Source organism: Plectropomus leopardus, chromosome 3 (genome assembly GCF_008729295.1).
Source record: "Plectropomus leopardus isolate mb chromosome 3, YSFRI_Pleo_2.0, whole genome shotgun sequence".
Classification (NCBI taxonomy): domain Eukaryota; kingdom Metazoa; phylum Chordata; class Actinopteri; order Perciformes; family Serranidae; genus Plectropomus; species Plectropomus leopardus.
The window spans coordinates 37,131,688-37,149,935 of record NC_056465.1 but is presented as its reverse complement, the minus strand read 5'-3'; the positions used below and the strand labels follow the sequence as shown (position 1 = coordinate 37,149,935).

General features: G+C 41.0%; 1 protein-coding gene across 1 annotated transcript; it reads right to left on the bottom strand.

The window, feature by feature from the left end:
* Window positions 1–3,061: 3,061 nt before the first annotated feature.
* LOC121941141 (tetratricopeptide repeat protein 39C) lies at window positions 3,062–17,578 on the bottom strand. The gene is made up of 14 exons (XM_042483863.1): window positions 16,896–17,578; window positions 14,186–14,234; window positions 11,479–11,607; window positions 10,718–10,832; window positions 9,145–9,505; window positions 8,304–8,472; window positions 7,147–7,240; window positions 6,957–7,064; window positions 5,521–5,630; window positions 5,296–5,419; window positions 5,109–5,206; window positions 4,910–5,014; window positions 4,758–4,796; window positions 3,062–4,192 (listed from the first exon to the last, which is right to left on the bottom strand). The coding sequence occupies exons 1-14, from the start codon at window positions 17,039–17,041 to the stop codon at window positions 4,103–4,105; spliced, it is 1,737 nt and encodes a 578-aa protein (XP_042339797.1). The 5' UTR covers window positions 17,042–17,578; the 3' UTR covers window positions 3,062–4,102.
* Between the last annotated feature and the right edge of the window lie 670 nt (window positions 17,579–18,248).

The window sequence follows — 18,248 nt, the reverse complement described above, 5'->3', positions numbered from 1 at the left end:
AAAAAAAACCAAATAAAACAAAAAAACAAAAGGGCCCTCTGAATGTTAAAGATTTTACATAGAGACAATTAACAAAACATACTTAGAAACAGAAAACATTGATTAGGTGTTAAAAAAGTGAAAAATAAATAAAAATAAAATGAATAACGAGAAAAAATTGACAGGGCACCTGTTGTATCCACTGAGCCACCTGGTGCCCCGACTGTGCACGTTCTCATTGCATTGAAAAGCCAGATGGTAGCAGCTGTTTGCAGTTTTTTTTGTTTTTGTTTTTTTGTGCAGTGGGAATGAGGCTATAGAAAATGCAGGTATGGTAGAGCAGAGAGATGAGTTTGCATCAAAACACTTCAGGTAAAAGTGTTTACATATTTGTGTTTTCTGCACACCATCGAGAGGCAAAGAAAAGCATTTGGCCAGATTCATGGAGAACAGTTTATTGTAGAGTTCAGTGACACACTGGAACACCATCATCCTGACACGTAACCTCAATTTCAACAAAATCTCATGACAAAAGGGAGAACTCTCTCAGCGACAGAAGTATTTGGTACAGCAGGTAAGTTACTGACATTTCACTGGTGCTTGCACCGCACTGCCCATTGCACAGCGGTCACCTCAACATTTACCAAAGTTTACATCCATCACAGCCACGGCACCCAAAAATCTGACAAGTTGATGTTATTTCAAAGAAAATTTGGGAAATCGATTGCCTTAAAATGCAAGTAAATATAACTTTTTGTCTTAATATATGTTTATTTTTTATCTATTTTTTAAGCTTACTTCAAGCTTACATCAATCTTTAAAGTTTAAGCAGCTTAAGTAAACTAAGTGTGTGTGTGTGTGTGTGTGTGTGTGTGTATTATGCTGGATGCAAACTAGTCCATTATATTTTTCTGACATGTTAACAAAACAGATCTCCTTACTTCAAAATCCATTTCATGATGATCAAGTTAAGTCTGATGAACTTGGTTCACTGAAGTTGCCAACACTCAGACAGAAAAAGGTCATGTCATTTGTCATTTTTAAGTTGCAACAACTTCACAAAATTAAGTTAATACAGCTACATTAATTAAACTTTTAAACGATTAGATACGAAGCAAACAAAAATTAACATTACTAGTTATATTTACTTTCCTTTTTTGAAAGCAATCTGTTTCCAGGATTATTTTCAGTAAAATCCACTTGCCAGATTTTACAGTGAGCGGTTGACTGGCTTTGTCTAACCAGCTTAGCATGAGCAAAACAAACCAACCACAACCTTTGAACATGGGGTGAAAAAACACAGACGTTGAAAGTCTCTGTAAATTTAGGTAGGACGCCCTCCCGACGCTTATATTGCTCGCATGACAAAAAGAGTGCTCATCAATAAAAGTCAATACCCTGCACAGAATGATTCATATGTACAGTGTGAAACCGTGACGAGACGGTTTGTTAAAATCACAGAAATATTTACCTTTGTCCTGTTCAAGGTCACACTTTTGGATCAGTCTATCATGACTTCAAAACAGCATACTGCAAATAACACTTGCAAAGGTACAACTTGTGTTATGTAATAAATAAACTTGTCACTATTATGGACTAATTCAAAAGCTTGTATCACTAAAACACTTAAAATGAGTCACTGGTAATATGTGTTAATCGTTTGACATTTAAACAGCACCTTTCAATGGTAACGTCACAGTACAGCGTGTACTGCATCATAATACCTTAAACATGTATTTGCAGGGATGGACATACAGGTACATTTGACTTCAGGACAGTCGTGAAGCCACTGATACCCTGCCATACCGTGCATAGTGCACAGGATCAATGCCCGCTGTTTTCACATTAAAAAAACAAAAGAAAAAACATCAAAGGGGCATTAAAGTGTGGTTATTCCTCATTTACTATAAATGTTTGACATTTAACTACCAAAATGTGAACTCACAGCAGCCGAGTTGTAACTATGGGTGATTTTAGGTGACTGGTGAAATTACTTTTAATTAACTATTCCCATGGTAATTAATTCGACTACAAGTTTGCCGTTTTTGTTTCCATTGTGAATACATAAGTGGCCTCTTTGTGGTACGACTCAACGTCAGTTTGCAATTTAACAAGCAGATGTCTGAGAATTAATTAGAAAAAAGCGCTACTGATCATAACAGCTGAAAGATTAACAACTTATGAGAATATATCAAATCAAATGTTAAATTGGACGTACTATTCCCTTTTCTTTTTCGTTAAATGTGATTATTGTTGCTCAAGTGTCGTCTGCGTGTTTTAAAGTGGCAACAGACATGTTTTTTTGCTTTATCTTATCATTATGAAGGAAATGGCTATTGTGTAACGTAACAACTATAGAATAACTTGCAGCATACCAGTCTCGCATTTTCAGATCTATCTCCACAGGGGAAAAAACTCAGACTTGTTTTTGTATCATTAAACCAATCACAATCGTCTAACCCGAGATGCAGCAAAGCAATGCTCTTGGAAAATAGTTTCAAATAGTGACCCAAAAAATTGCAAGAAATTAGTACAAAGGACAAGACAATTAATCAAAATTTGCAAAAAAATCGAACAAATACATATATATAATAACATAGCACCCCCCAAACAAGCAACAACAAAAAAAATGGAGAAAAAACCCTAAAAACAAACAAACAAGGAAATGCCCTGAGAGAAACTGCTTAAAAATGTAACAATTTTGTAAAATAATTTTTAAAATAGTTATGATGATTATAAATCTATAGTTATCTCGACATTTCTTTCTTACCTTTTTTAAAAACAGTTTCTAAATCTACAAATTTCTTGCAATTTCCGGTACATTTCTTGCCAAATTGCTCAGGGTTCAAAGGTTTACTTGTATTAACTTTATATATTTATATATATTTACTTAATACTTGTGAAAGGCGTCTGAATGCAGCATTAGAAAAATGAGGCCGATCCAGGTTTTTGTCTCGTTTGTAGTGTTTGTCTTTTGTCTTTTAGTTGAACATCTGGGTAGTTGTTACAATAATGCCAATTTAAAATGCTATAAAAGTTGTCTGTTTCCACTTTAAAGAAAATCTGACTAAGTAACATTTAAAGGAAATATGATGTCATTATTTCTATTACTGAACTGCTCACTGAATGAAGGCGGTACTTAAATCCTCCAAATACACAAGTCAATGAGGAAAACTGTTACTAGCTAGCTAACACATTCGGGTGAGGAAAACACTCAAAGAAACAAAGATTTGGGGAAATAGGCTTGTTTGTTATTTTGCCCAGTGTGAAGGATTGATTTTAATTTAATCTCTGCGCATTCTTTTCAGAAATAGGCCAGAAAACAATGAAAAATAGCCACCTTAGCTCCATCAAAGTGAAAACAGCACCTTCTGATAACCCCACATATGTCTTATGTAAAGGGAGTATATCCCTGCTGCAAAAAACTGCTTCATCAGCTTAAGATGGTTAAATTGGTTGGCCAGTTGTTGTTTTTTTTACCAGTTTAAGGTAAATTTTTCCAGCATGTCAGACCATCAAAGACCAGCAAGAACTGGATCAGAGCCATCGAAGACCATCTTCGACGAGCTAAAATCAACTAAAACCAGCTGCCAGCAAAAGCTGATTATTTTTTCAGCAGGAATGGTTCATGAAGATTCAGAAAAGCTGTGGTATTAAAATTTTTCACTAGTGACTGCTTTGTGGCAGGGTTAGAGCTTGGTCTCAAAAGTCTTCCAATTAAATCGAATTTGAGGTTGTGAAATTTACCACATACGATAAAAATCAAAGCGTACAGACCACACGATACACACTGCCTTTCCCCCAAACAAAGATGGCAGTGATCTCGTGACGCCATGTTTTTAGCCGTAATTTGCGAGCCATATCTTGGCTACCCATTTCTGTCTACTTTGTGCTGAGTTGACAAATCCCCATATGAAGTATCTATACCAAATACAAAAAGATGACACTTTGTATCAATTTGCCAGGGTAAGATGACTAACAAGTGTATTTCCCCAAAATCTTTAAGAATGAAAAACACGAGTTTGCTCACTGGGATGATACAGGTATTTTAAATGGCTGGAAACTTGGTGTAAAAAGCCATGAGCGAACTTCAGCCATCGTAGGTTCCCTTCTTTTCCTGCAGTCACTGAGGCACTACTTCCTTCAAAGAAGCCAGGGCTGAATGGATGCGGACATGAAGCCTGTTCTCAAAGTCGTAGCCTGTAAAATCCTCCTAAAACATGAGATTAGAGATAAGATAAATAGATAGGTAGTTAGGTAAGTAAGGTAAGATAAGGCAGGTAGGTAGGTAGGTAGGGTAAGTCAGTAGTAAAGATGAGCACCTAAACCTGGTACTAAATAGGCCCAGGGGCCAAATTCTTGATAGGCATGATTGAAGGTAAGGTAAGGAAATTTATTAGGATCCCCATTTGTTAGAGCATCGCTGCAGCTATTCTTTGTGGGGTCTACAAGTAGGTTAAGGTAGGTAAGTAAGGTAAGGCAGGAAGATTAGGTAGGTGGGTAGGTAGGGAGGTAGGTAAAGTAAGTTTAGGTAAAGCAGGTATTGTTTGATTTAGTTTATTAGGATTCCCAGGGGAGGTGGTAGCAGTGTGACATATCGTGTCTTTCATGATAATACCAGTATAATCTTTATGCGAATACCCCTAATAGGAAGGTCAGGTAGGTAGGAAGGTTAGGAAGGTAGGAAGGGCAGGTAGGTGGATGTAATGCATCACTTTACGTTACCTGTGAAATAAAAAATAATTCTAATGTTGCTGATTACACTGAAAATATTTTACCTTTGCTTGAAGCAGCAATGATCTTCCTTTTCCCAGAGTCTGGATTGCAATACAAAAAAGACAAGAGTTACAACTAAGCATGTGGTCACATCAACACAATCCAAATAAAAAACTGTGAATACGTAAAAATGCAAATGCTGCAACAGACTTACCTCCTGTTTTGCAAGGAGTATACATCCGAGCTCATAGACGGCGTACGGCTGAACGTACGAGTTGATCTGCCGACCGTACTCATCTCTAGCAGCCAGCTGGAATGACTGGATCACAGAAGAAAATGGACAGGAGAGCAGGCTGAGTGACATTCAAAGTGTGCATTGACTGAAAATAGATGTTTGGATGTAGACTTGATACCTGAACAGCATCCCTCATGTTTCCATGACATTTGTGAACGGCACCAAGGAGGAGGTGTTTCAGGCCTCTGCACGAAGCCTCATCTAAACTCTGCAACACTGAACAGACATCAAGACCAAAGATGAAATTCTCAGAAATCTGGCTGCAGACAACTTAAGTTGTGATGAGTCACAAAGGAGACAGTCACCCTGATTCATTATCTGCAGTTTAGATGACGAGCAGTTTGGTAGCGCTTTCCACAGATACAGCACTTCAATGACACCGAGGATGCATAGCTCTCTGGTGGGCGAGATCTTTCTCAGTCTCTCAGCCTGCAGACGGGAATCAGACAGAGAAGGAAAACTTTTGTGACACACTTGTGATGACTTTTGAAAGAGAGAGAAAAGGGCAAAAAATCTGCAGCTAAACTCACCCTTTTGACCGCAAACTGCTCTATCTGATTGTTTTTTCTCTTGAACAGCTTCTGCACATCTTTGAAAACTCCACTCGCTCCATCCAGGTCACCCGCAGCCCCCTGACACACTGGGAAAAAAACAAAACGCAAGAAACACTTTACAGAGAACAGAGTAGACAGTTCTCTGCAGACAACGCATCTTCAGACAACACTTCGTATAATATCCTACGAATTAGCACCCCACTGATGACATTATGTCCTTAGCTTTAGGTTAAGCAATTAGCATGAAGTTACAGAAGTTAGGTTTGAAGGAAGAAGCATGAGGACTAGGGCCGTCCCGAATACCATGTTCTGGGCTCCTGAGCTTCAGCATACAGCAAATAATCGAAGCTTTGGTCAGCGTGCAGGAGGAGAGGGTTCAGTGGTGGCAGTCTTTATTCATTTTTAATTTCTCAATTTTTTAAAGGCCGCCACCACCTGGGATCCCAAACGGAGAGCCCGGTCTGCCACTGACTGCTTGACAGCGGTTGTGACACTATGATTTACAAAGTTAAAATACTCAAACAATTACGCAACACAGTAATCTGTGTCATTACACCGTTAAAATTAAACAACGTCTAATTTGTTAAAACGAATTTTGTTGTGTGTCTGAAATGATAAGTTTCATGATTATGGCTAAAGCGCCTGCGTTTCGGTGCATTTTTTTTTTTATCATGGACAAATTATAATAGACCTACATATTGCTCCAACCTGCCTCCTAACTGGGCCACTCAGGACCACTTTCGTCTTTACTCCTGTCGATGCATTAGTCACGCAATCACAGCCTTCCACAATACGTGAGTTATGCATGAATTACTGGCTCATCATTACATGGGATACGTATGAATTTTGGTACATTTGTGCAGATTATGAATGATAATAAACTGCAATACTGTGTGCAATAAACACAGTCTGGGAAATCTCCTTCCTAATGGTTGTAGTTAGTTTGGTTGGCTCAGAGGCCTCAAAGAGTACGATATAATATAACATGATGCGATATGATACAATGCCATAAGATATGATTCAGTGTGATATTATATGATATGATGTGATATGACACACTTTATTGTCCCAGGAGGGAAATTTGTCTTGGACTCAGATACTGTGCCCATAAATGCCTTCACAGTTCTAATAGAACAAACTACATATGCACGAAACAGCACTAGCTGAAACACATTACACCAATAAACTGAACATAATGTGATGTAAAATGCTACGACAGAAGGCTAGAAGACACTAAAGATAAAATAAGGGACGGTAGGCTTCCCAGAAAATTACATGTAAAGTTCAGTTAATAGAGCAGCTCCGGCATGCAATTTTGGTGCATTACTTTGCTTGGGGGGGGGGGGTGTACAAACAGTGCATGAAAACAGCCTGCAGCAGAGTGAGCAAATGTTAGTGTGTGACAGACTTACCTCCGGTCAGGTAGGCATAGTAGCACTGCGACCAACGCGACTCATTCTTCAGCCTTTCAAACGACCTGTATGCATCTTCAAAATTCATCTCTATCATGCTACACCAACCTGAAAGAAAAAGAGCTAAATTAATCTTTCTCTGTGATGCACGCAAAGTGCTGGTATGTCAACCCGATGAGCAAACACGTACCGATCTCATAGAGACACACATGCTGGATCTCTCTTTGGTCTGATGCAAGCTCTAATGCATCATGGAAACAGGCCAAAGCACTGTTGATATGGCACTGAGGACAGAGGAGAGAGCACACACACCAACAGGTAACAGTAGTTCTGTTAGACACACTACATGCAATGTGTTGAATGGCAGAGTTAGATAAACAGATGGTGGATCAGATGTTGGTGAGTTAATGAACCGTCTGACATGATTTCTTATTACATTTGCTTGGACAGAGACTTTAGTGGTGTGTCTCAAATTGAATACTTTCGCTAGTACTTTCCCATCTACTACACTGTGTATATCAGCGACACTCAACTTGCTTTGCTTGGAGGCCACTTTTGCAAAATGACAAGATGAGAATTTCAGGACATTTCTATGGTTTTAGGATGTTTGTAGGATTTTAAAATATTTCTAAGATTTCAGGACCTTTCTCGGACTTTAGGATTCTAAGACATTTTGAGGATTTTAGAGCATTTCTAAGATTTATGGCATTTGTAGGATTTTAGGACATTTCAAGAATTTGGGGAAGTTTCAAGGATTTTAGGGTGTTTTTTTAGGACTAGGACCTCTGTGGGGGGGTGTGGGGGATCCTCCAGGGACATGTTTTATGCACTCTGACACCTTATGGAGACTAAAAGGACAAAAATAACTCCCAGTGCCCAGTGTTTGTGTGTTTGTTGTTATTGTAAATTAGAAAATGGTTGGGGGGGGGCAGATTTTGTCCATGGGCCTTATGCTGAGTATCACTGTTGTACATTGTGTATTTACATGCAGAGTGACAGGCTAGTTTTGTCTCAAGACAAGCACGGCCATTGCGAAATGACAATCACAAGATCTTGCAACATTTCTTCCTCTGGCAACCTGGTAGAGGATGTGCTGAATGTATGCGACTCATAGCGCCCTTCATTTTTATCATACTTGTGCTCAAGCACTCAAAATATAGCAGGCATACGTGCCAAAGTATTTAATTTGAGACACAGCATGCGTCTTAGATTCTACAGTAAAAACTAAAAGGTTTGTCTAGTTTATATTTTGCACCGAATGTCTTTATTCAGCATTAAAACACAAATAAACCTCTTACACACTGTAAAAATTTGGTTTATGTGTCACGGATTGCCTGCTGTACGTACCTCTAACCTGTGAACTCGTCCTTTAAAGAACATGAAGAGCGAGGAGTTGGGGTAAACCACGGACTTCCTCTGCAGAATAGCTTTGGCTTCCAGCAGCCCCTCATGCGTATCAGAGCCATCCAGAGCAAAGAAAGGCAGCACCACCGTGTGGTACCACAGGAGGGCCAACCTGAGCGACACGACAGCAGCATCACTTCAGTCATTCTGCAAGTGCACGTCCCACTGAGTGCACTTATCGAGTAAGTATGCCAAATCTAGATACTTTACAAATCAAGATTTTACACACAAAACATATAAAGAGCTTATCCTAGAGGAAAGAAAAAGTCAAAATGAGATGTCTTCCTTGTCCAGAACATGTCTGATGGACAGAACTGGGTGAGATGTAACATTAGTTAGAGATTTTGACCATTTTTTTCAAATTTCTTTATCCATTCCTGTTATAATAAATAAAAAATAAAACAAATACCCAATGAAAGTATAAGAGGTAACAATAAAGGATTACAAAATAAGACACGTTTGAGATGAAGAGTGTACTAGAATTTAAAGGCTTTTTTGTACAGATACGTTTTAAGAAGTGCTTTCACAGATGTCACTGCCTCCGCTGAGAGGCATAGACTGCACAAGCCTGGACACTTCTACTTTTGAGCCAAGACAGTGGAAAAGCTACAAAACCCTGCCTGAGGATCTGTCTAAACAGACCTTCATGCTCCTTATATATTGTCATTACCGGCGGCGTTTCAGCCTATCAGCGAATCATGCAGACGTGACAGGTCCATCCAGATGGCTGTCACGCCCCCCCCCTCTCTAATGCCGTCTCTCTCTGTAAAAATAAGATACTCACGTAGCTAGTGGTGCCTTCATGTCCTTGCTCTCACTCGCATACATGAGGGAGGACAGGCCCTGGAGACGGTCACCGGGAAAACCCAGCAGGTTGATGATCTTGAGCAGGTGCGGGGGGACCATGGAGATGCACAGGTGAAAGAGGCCGTAGCCGAAGCTGACGGAGCCCTTGAGGCGGTCCAGGGCCTCAGCCGTCACGCAGTTCTCCACCGGAGCATTGTGGTTGGCGTTGTCCGTCGAGAGGGACTCCTGGTGGACAGAGGACCTCCGCTGACAGGCCTCCTGCAGCTGGCTGATGTCACTGTGGCACTTGTTGTACATTTTCCACGCCTTGCGTAGAATCCAGCCGCCTTTGATATACGCTGTTAGTGGAAACAAGACACTTTTGCTGAGGATTTCCATGAAGATACTCAACTCGAAGCACACGGTTGGATTGATTTCCATGAAATTTGTTACAGATGTTCATGTTCCCCTCAGGATGAAATGTAGTGATAACTTCAGAGATCAGGGACACTCAGCTTGCTTTGCTTAGGGACCCCTTTGCAGAATGACAGGAGGCCAGGGGCCAGCTCGGCAGCCCCATATACAGCTGTAGGATTTTAGGATATTTCTAGGATTTTAGGAAATTTCTAAGACTTTAGGATGTTTCTGGGATTTTAGGATATTTTTCGGATTTTTCTAAATTTCTAGGATTTGAGGACGTTTCATTTGGATTTTAAACATGTCAAGGATTTTTGGATGTTTCTAGGATTTTAGGAATGTCCTAAAGTCCCCGAAACATCCTAAAATCCTAGAAATAATCTAAAATCCTAGATATGTCCACAAATCCTAGAAACTTCCTAAAATCCCAGAAACGTCCTAAAATCCTAGAAACGTCCTAAAATCCTAAAAATGTCCTTAAGTCCTGGAAATTTCCTAAAATCCCACAAATGCATCCCTGCCTTAGGTCACACCACAACAGGAATGTTTCAGTGCTTTGCTTGGCTCATTTTGAGGGCTTGCAGATTTTGTCATTTTTTCTTGAGGATACATGGTTTAATTTTTTTTTCTGTTTTAATGTTGTTAACTGTTGTTATTTCCTGCTTTGTTGTGCTGTATCCAACAGACAAATTTAATACTCTTAAAAGTCCAGTTATGGACGTCATGGATCAAAGATTTCATCCTCACATTGTATCGATATTTTCACAACTCAGACTCAATAGACAAGCCTCTTTTATTTTTAGCTTCTCAAACACGCTGCGGCCCATCGGCTGGAATTCAGGGCGCGATCCCCCTGGACAGCTGCCTGGTGGAGATCTGCACCGCACTGAGCACACTTTTCCAGTTAGTATGACAACTTTAATTACTGTACAAATTAAGATTTCACATAAAAAAAACATACGAAGAGCTCATAAAATATGATGTGAGGATTTCCTGCTTTTCATTTTATTAATTTTGCCCCTGAATAAAATCAGTCTGATATTTCTTTTGAGTTGCCAAATGTATTTTTATAATGAATCTATGGTCTACATGCAGTCAGACTCTCACTGCCATGTTGATATCACGCCTTGAGTACTGGTTACAGATTGGGTTACCTGAAAGTTCCTGCTTGACGAAGGAGAGCACGGCGAGGTACACCTGACAGTCAGCCACAATAATCTGCCTCTGTAGGCGGTCCACCACCACAACGCCTGACCTTTGGGAGTCCATCTGTAACACACACACACACACACACACACATACATTCAACATGCATTAACACACATAACCCGGAGGCTGGCAGCCAGAGTCTCCTGAGTGACCCAGAGCTATGAGGCAGCTCCCACACTGCTCAGTCAGTTTGTTGATTACATTTCACAGAAGCACTAATTAAATCTGTGAGTGGGTTTGGCATGATGTCACTGCTGCCTGCAGTAAATATCACAATATAAGGCCTGAGATTTCAGTTTTAAAAGTAATATTACAGACGCAGGAAGACAGCGAGTAGGCTACTCACCCATTCTGTCAGTGTTTACGTCGTCTTACGTCTTCGGTCTGATCTTGACTGCATAGCTAATATCTACGCTGTTTTTTTATATGACGTAACAGAGGTGCATATTTAGTGGATTCAGTATGAACAGAGGGCGCTGACTTCACGAAATAGACGAGAGTTCTCTGTCGGGACACGGTGTCATAATGTTCACACAGCAGGGCCTGCTGAGTCAAGAGGGACACCTAGTGGTAAAATTCGGTACACAGATCTAGTTCGGTATTTAGTTTAATATCAAACTGGTTTGACATTTTTTTCACCTGCCTAAACCCAATCCCTGGGCCATGCAACAGTCCATATTCTGTCTTTTGTTTAAATGGCACTCACACTTTTTTTAATCTTGTTTCTGATTGTCTCGATGACTCCGGCGCTGTCGCTCTCACACAGCTTCTCGGTGGTCCTCAGGTCGTCACAGGCCGTCTGCATCTTCTCCTCCTCAAACGTCATCATGGCGTTCTGCAAAGCAATAAAAACGTTGGAATATATCTTTAAAAAGCAGTAATGTTTTACTTCATACTCCAATATCATATTGTTTCGTTTCACAGAGCAGATGTGCGCTTGAGTCGACATACAAACAGAAACATCTTGTAATAAAGATGGTAGGAGTGTTATGTAATCGTCTTCAAAAGGACAAGGGTTCTCTCTGCACAACAATGGTGATGGCGCCTCACTTTCCTGTCCTCTGCTTGGTTCCTTTGCTGTTGCGTTTTCTCTCTGCAGGCTGCAGACTGGAGAGAAATAAGCTGCAGCAGCCAATCAGATTGCCTCACCCAGCCCATTATCATCCCAAAGTTGTCAAATACTGCCACTTTTGCTGTGTTTTCTGCATATGATCTGACGCCCGGACAACAGTTTGCTTTGTAATTACACATCACATGACGGCCAGATGGCACCTGCCGGAGGAGCCTGATTCGTGGAAAGGCGGCATCACTTCAGAGCGCAGCCGCGTCCTCATGATACGCTGTGGACTGCATCAGGTTGAAATGCTGCCTGTAACGATGTAATATAAGGAGTGTGAGAGGGTCCCTCTACAGCTGTGGGTGGGGGGGGGGGGGGGGGGTGTTGGATAGATCCAACAAACGGCAAACTTTCATGTAAGGTTTGTTGGACCATCCATGGCAGCATGAGCTTTTGTTGGCATCCTGGCATTGGTAATTGTGTGCCTTAGTTGCCTAAACATAACCATGTGCAAAAAAAAACACGTGGAAGAACAGCCTGCAGTTCAAGCAACAGCCCAGAGTCAGCTCAGTACCACTGGATGACACACATCGCGTCATTCTGCAGTTTTGATCTGATCTGATGAGCAGGGAAACCTGTGAGCTTATAAGACAGAGGGAAGTTTAGCACTTCACACTCTTTTACACACACCACCCATACTGTCATAATACAAAGCTGGTTGATAAATGGTGAAGTATCCCTTTAAGTGTCCCTGTACATGTACCAATGCCCCTCATGTTGGTCACATGTCACTGCCCCCACTGCCCTCAGGGCCATTTAGCATCTGGGGACAGAGGATGACATCATCCCTGGCTTCATGGTGAGTGTGTGTGTGTGTGTGTGTGTGTGTGTGTTACAGTAATGTAATGTGTTTCTGTATGGGAGTGTTGCTGTTCTTGAGAGGAAGATGCATCCATTATGTTAATGGATGGAAAAGCAGAGGGAAGGAAGCCAGTGGTGACAATGATAGACACCAGTTTAACAGACTGGGTTATTCCAGGTGATACTGGGTCAGGAGTCAAGGCGTGTATTGGTATGAGTCTGGTGATATACATATCACGATACAAGGGTTATCATTTAATATATTGCAATAGCTAGGTTATGCTACTACGAGCAAGGTGATAAATTGCATTTTTAAAATCTAATTTTAGAGAAACAGTGTTAGGATAACATCACTTTGTGCATAAAATCTGATCTGCATTTGTATTAATGACAGTCCCTGGTAAGTTACACACTGGTATGTTGTCACGCTGGAGTAGAAGAGTGCAATCGAGAGTGCTATTAAGCCGTCAGAAGTTTAAACACAACACACTGTCACAAATCCTTGCACATAAACTATTATTTAAAAATCTGAACAGTTTTTTGAAAACTGATAAAATGTAATACAAGGTTGTACTTAACATAACACTGCAAGATACAAGTATATCAATACTTTCTTACACCCCTGACACTGGGTGCTGTCTTTATGAACTGCCTTATGACTCTAAATCTGTTCGTCCAATTACCAGAAAAAAAATCTACGAACCACAGATATCTTATATGTTATAATGTAGCAGATTCACTAAAACTTCGACAACGCTGTGGTTAGCTTGGTTAGAAAAAGATCAAATTATGGCTTGAAAAAAAAAAAAACATGTTCAGTGGCAAAAGCATTGCTGGAAAGGTTCCAACAAGTCACTAGGAAACACCTCCGTTTGGTGGCACAAACTCTACTGGAAACGCAGCGACAGCTCACGAAAAACACCCACAGATGGTGGCACAAATGCTGCTGAAAATACATGATGGGTTGCTAAAAGACATCCTAATTTTCTGGCACAAACGCAGCTGAAAACAGTGTTTGTAATAAAAAAACAGGTTTATGGGGCACAATCCCAGCTGGAAAAGCAGATATATCTTAATAAAAAAAACAACAGCTTTTGGTGGAACTATCCTGCTGGAAAAACAGCGAAGGAACGCTGAAAAACACCCATGTTTGGTGCCTAAAAAAGCCGCTGAAATCATAACAATGACTCGCTAAAAAACGACCAGTTCTGTTGTTTGTTGGTCTTAAACATTGGTCCACCGCTTGGCGTGTGTCACTTCCCCTTCAGCTTCCGATGACAAAGTTCGCTTGAATGCGTCACTTTAGAAATGCTGACAAGATATGAAACATGCAAAGGTTGTGTATTCGTGGTATGCAGAAATGTACAATGCCAACATTTCATCTGACGACTGGTCTTCTCTGCTGTTATATTATTTATGAAATTATATTAATTGCTGTTTTGCTCTTTGTTCACATTTTGCATGACGTTTGATCACCACCTAAGAGGAAACTCACCAGGAAACTGACGAAGCTTGCCCCGAAGCTCATCAGTGGGCTCTGAGTCCTAAACAGAGAACAGGAAGGAGAAAGAAAAAAACAGAAAGTTGAATATTTTGTGGAATACTGCTATAGCAAGATTTTCTTCACCACTGTCCTCCTGCTGTGGCACACCTCTGTCTCAGTCGGCACCCAGAAAACTTACGAGAATGAATCATGTGCATTTCTGAAAGGAGCCGTGGATGGTAATTCTCCCAGCAGGCTCACACTGAGCATGCTCAGGAGCAGGTGCAGCTGTCATGACTGCTGTCAGGAGTCTGTTCGTGTGATGCCATCTTGCACTATTCGCTATCAAAAAACATATTTAAGAGGGAAACAGGTACAGGGCGACACCCTGATCCCCTGGTCCACTGCTGGTAATAGATCCCTGGCTCGTTTTTATGATAAGAATATCATCTCTCTACTAGAAACATCAAATCAGATGTGCCCTAAACAGTGATACTTAACTTACTGCCTGCAGGCCACATCTGGCCCCTGATGCCCCAACCATTTTCTAATTCTCAATAAATACAAAGTGATTCACACTGGAAATTGTTTTAGTGCTTTTAGTTTACATAAAGTATCAGAGTGCACAAAACAGTGTCAAAAAAGTGCCAGTGGAGGATCCCCGACACCCCCGACAGAGGTCCTATAGCTAAGACCCTAATGTCTTAAAATTAGGGCTGGGCCCTACAACTTTTCCTCGATTGAAACATGAGACGTAGTCGATAGAATGTCAACAGAACACATTTCAGCCATGCTTTGATACCACAATTATCATCATAGATCATCAGACCGATTATTGATGATTAATTAACAGCTCTCACATTTAAACATACTTTTCAAATTACTGCACAATTCAGGATAAAATAAAGCGTGCCCCAACCCGAACATGTCCAACAGCCGGCTCCAGCTTGCACATGTGCAACAGCCCGCTCCACAGCAGCGCAGTGAGACAGACAGACAGAGCGCAGCTTCTCCTCACAGCACCAAAGTGTCTGAAACAGACACATCTGCAGAGGTGAAAGTGACTTCTTTAGACTCTACAGACGACTTTGTGTTAGTTTCAGCTTTAATCAGACTTTGGATGAATTATTTAGAAACACCAGGACGCATCGCTCCGTGTCTCATCCGGCCGCTCGCGCTGAGCTCTCATTATTATTACCAGGGGCAGATCTAATGTTTTGGGGGCCCGGGGCCACAAGCACATGAGCTTATTTTCAGCCTTTCTCTAACTGTGAATGTCGGCAGGCTGTCGGCAGCTATAGGAGAAGTAGGCCGACTCAAAGTTTTTAATTCCTGAGTAAAATGATTAACAGCACAGAAGTTTGACAGAAGCTGAAGTCAGAGTCCTGCAGTCAGGAGAGGTTGGCCTATTATCAGCACAATGTGCTTCAATTTACCTGAAGTTTGTTTAAGATGGAGCTTTTAATTTTTTATTAATGTTGGAAAGTTTAATAAATAACAATAAATCATATGTTTATTACACTCCAACACACCATGGTCACATGGTCACATGGTCTCATGAACTATGAGGGCAAAAAACAAAGCACACAAAAAGAAGCAAAATAATCATTCATTAATCTTAATTGAAATAAAATGTTCAATTAACCATGATATTGGTTTTAGGTATGATGTTCGGACCTTTGCTGGGAGGACATTTTAGTAACTGGACCTCTGTGAGTTTTAGTAGAATAGGTCCTCCAGCTGGTGATGCTGTTCTACAGTATATTTGTCATGTTCAATGTCTGACAGAAAAAATATATTTAAACCAAAATTAACCTTATGATATCTTTATATCTCACTTAGGAGCCAAAGGGAACCTTTAAGCTTCACAGAAATAGTGATTTGATGTATATCCTGATATATATCGATATCGACTGATATGAAAAAAATTATCGTGATAAGACTTTTTTCCATATCACCCAGCCCTACTTAAAATCCTACAATTGTCCTAAAATCCTAGAAACATTGTCAAATCTTTAAAACGTCCTAAAAATCTGAGAAATGGTCTAAAATCATAACGTCCTAAAATTAAAGAAATTCTAAAATCCTAGAAATGTCTTAAATTCTGAAAAAACATCTAAAAATCTGAGAAATGTCCTAAAATCCTGGAAATGTCTTTAAATTCATGCAATATCCTAAAAAGCGCCCTGAAGTCCGAGAAATGTTCTAAATTCCTCGAAATTTCAGAAACATTCAAAAAGCTTGAAAACATCCTTAAAATACGAAAAATGTTCTAAAATTCTAGCAATGTCCTCAAATCCTAGAAACATCCTAAAAGCTTGAAAACATCCTTAAAATCCAAATGATGCTCTAATATCCTTGAAATGTCCTTAACATCCTAAAATCCCAGAAAAATGTATGGGGCTGCTGCCACTGGCCCCTGACCTCAAGCTGTTTTGAAAAAGTGGCCCCAGAGTGAAGCAGGTTAAGTATTCTGCTGTACAGTGTGACAATGATGAAGACAGGTGAGGACAAAGGTTCTCCCTCACTGATGAACACGCTTTTGAGACCTCATGATGAGGTACTTTATCTGACTCATGCTGCTGTATGTGCAGCAGTGTCCTCACTGTTTGTATATTACATGCTGATGTGCCAGAATTTCAGTTCGCTGTTTTAACCACTGACATTTATCTTTTGCATGCAACATTCTGCAACACATTAACATAAAGCGCAGAGCAATGACCTGTATCTCCTGAAAAGCTCGTCGCTCTCTTTGAATCCGTTGTTGAGCAGCATGTTGATCCCTTGCAGGGCCATCTCAGCATCATCTATGTGCTCTGCTTTCTCCTCTACCTGCTGCTGCTGCTGGGACTGCTCGGGACCCGCCATTGTTTATACTACAGCGCAGTGGCTGTTGGATGAAACCAGTGCGATGGAGAACTAAATAGCCTGTTTCTTCTCTGAAACAAACCCGCATTGGTTTATTTCCACTGATGGAGGAGACGGATTCAAACAGAGACGCGCCTCTGGTCGGCTAAAAAAAATAATAATAAAAATAAAAAAGACTGTGCAGCAGTTTCCGCAGGCTCCAGACGTCTGTGCGCCTCAGGGATAGGCCACTGTTGCCCAGACGGGCTCGGTCACACCGCGCTCCCCAGATTTACTCTGATCATTGTTGTTGCAGACAGCAGATCTCTGCGCGTTCAGTGTTGAGCCAACACGTCGTTTTTTATCTGCCACTAAATAAGCCATCCGTCAGTTTCTCCCCTGCTTGTCTCCGCCGTGCAGCAGCATCCAGTGCATTACATAACGGATCCGTGCTGCTGCGCCGCTCTCAGTCCCACGTAACGCGCTCGTCAAACGGCCTGGCGTCATAACGCACAGCGTATCGCCGGGAGGACGAAGGGACGAGGCCCGCTGAAGCGAAGCTGCATCCCGTCAGCTTCTAGACTCTCCCCGCAGCCACAGACTCAACGTCAAAACCCGCCCTCTCCTCCAGCCGGCAGCCAACAGGCGCACAGCCTGCCGGCACACCGAGGACAGACAGGTGAAGAGAGCCACGGAAGAACTGCAGTCAAACCCAGTGATACTCAACTAAAGAGCCAAATCTGGCCCCCGCCGGTACGTCCCCAACCATTAGGCAGGGGCGTGGTAGTGGGGGGGAGTGTACTGACTATATGGGCCTGAAATAAAAATTATTTTTTTATTTTCATTTCTTCTCTCCAAGTTATAACTGCAATAAGTTAACTTAAAAAAAAAAACATTAAGAATTTCCATCAGTCTTAAAGAAGTAAACTGAGGGGAATAATTCCAATTTTAGGGTCATAGCATCAAGTGTGGCTGAATCTGACAGAAAGTAAACTTTTCATGGGGCCCAGAATTCCTGGCGACGCCCCTGCATTAGGCTTATATAATTCACAATGAAAATAAAGAGATTCACACGAGGAATCGTTCTTTAATACTCCTAATATACATGAGGTTTCATAGTGCATAAAACAGCATCAAAATAGAGCTTGTTTATCAAGAAAAGTGTCAGTGAAGGATCCCCACACCCCCGGACAGAAGTCTAAGTCTAAGAAATGTTTTAATGCTTTAG

What these genes read in the sequence shown, in the direction of transcription:
- LOC121941141 (XM_042483863.1), bottom strand. Translation starts at nt 17,041, where the DNA reads ATGGCGGGTCCCGAGCAGTCCCAGCAGCAGCAGCAGGTAGAGGAGAAA. An exon ending in GACGAGTTCACAGGTTAGAG is followed by an intron (nt 7,241 to 8,303) that starts GTACGTACAGCA and finishes CTCTGTCCTCAG; the next exon opens with TGCCATATCAACAGTGCTTT. An exon ending in CTATGCCTACCTGACCGGAG is followed by an intron (nt 5,631 to 6,956) that starts GTAAGTCTGTCA and finishes TTTTTTTCCCAG; the next exon opens with TGTGTCAGGGGGCTGCGGGT.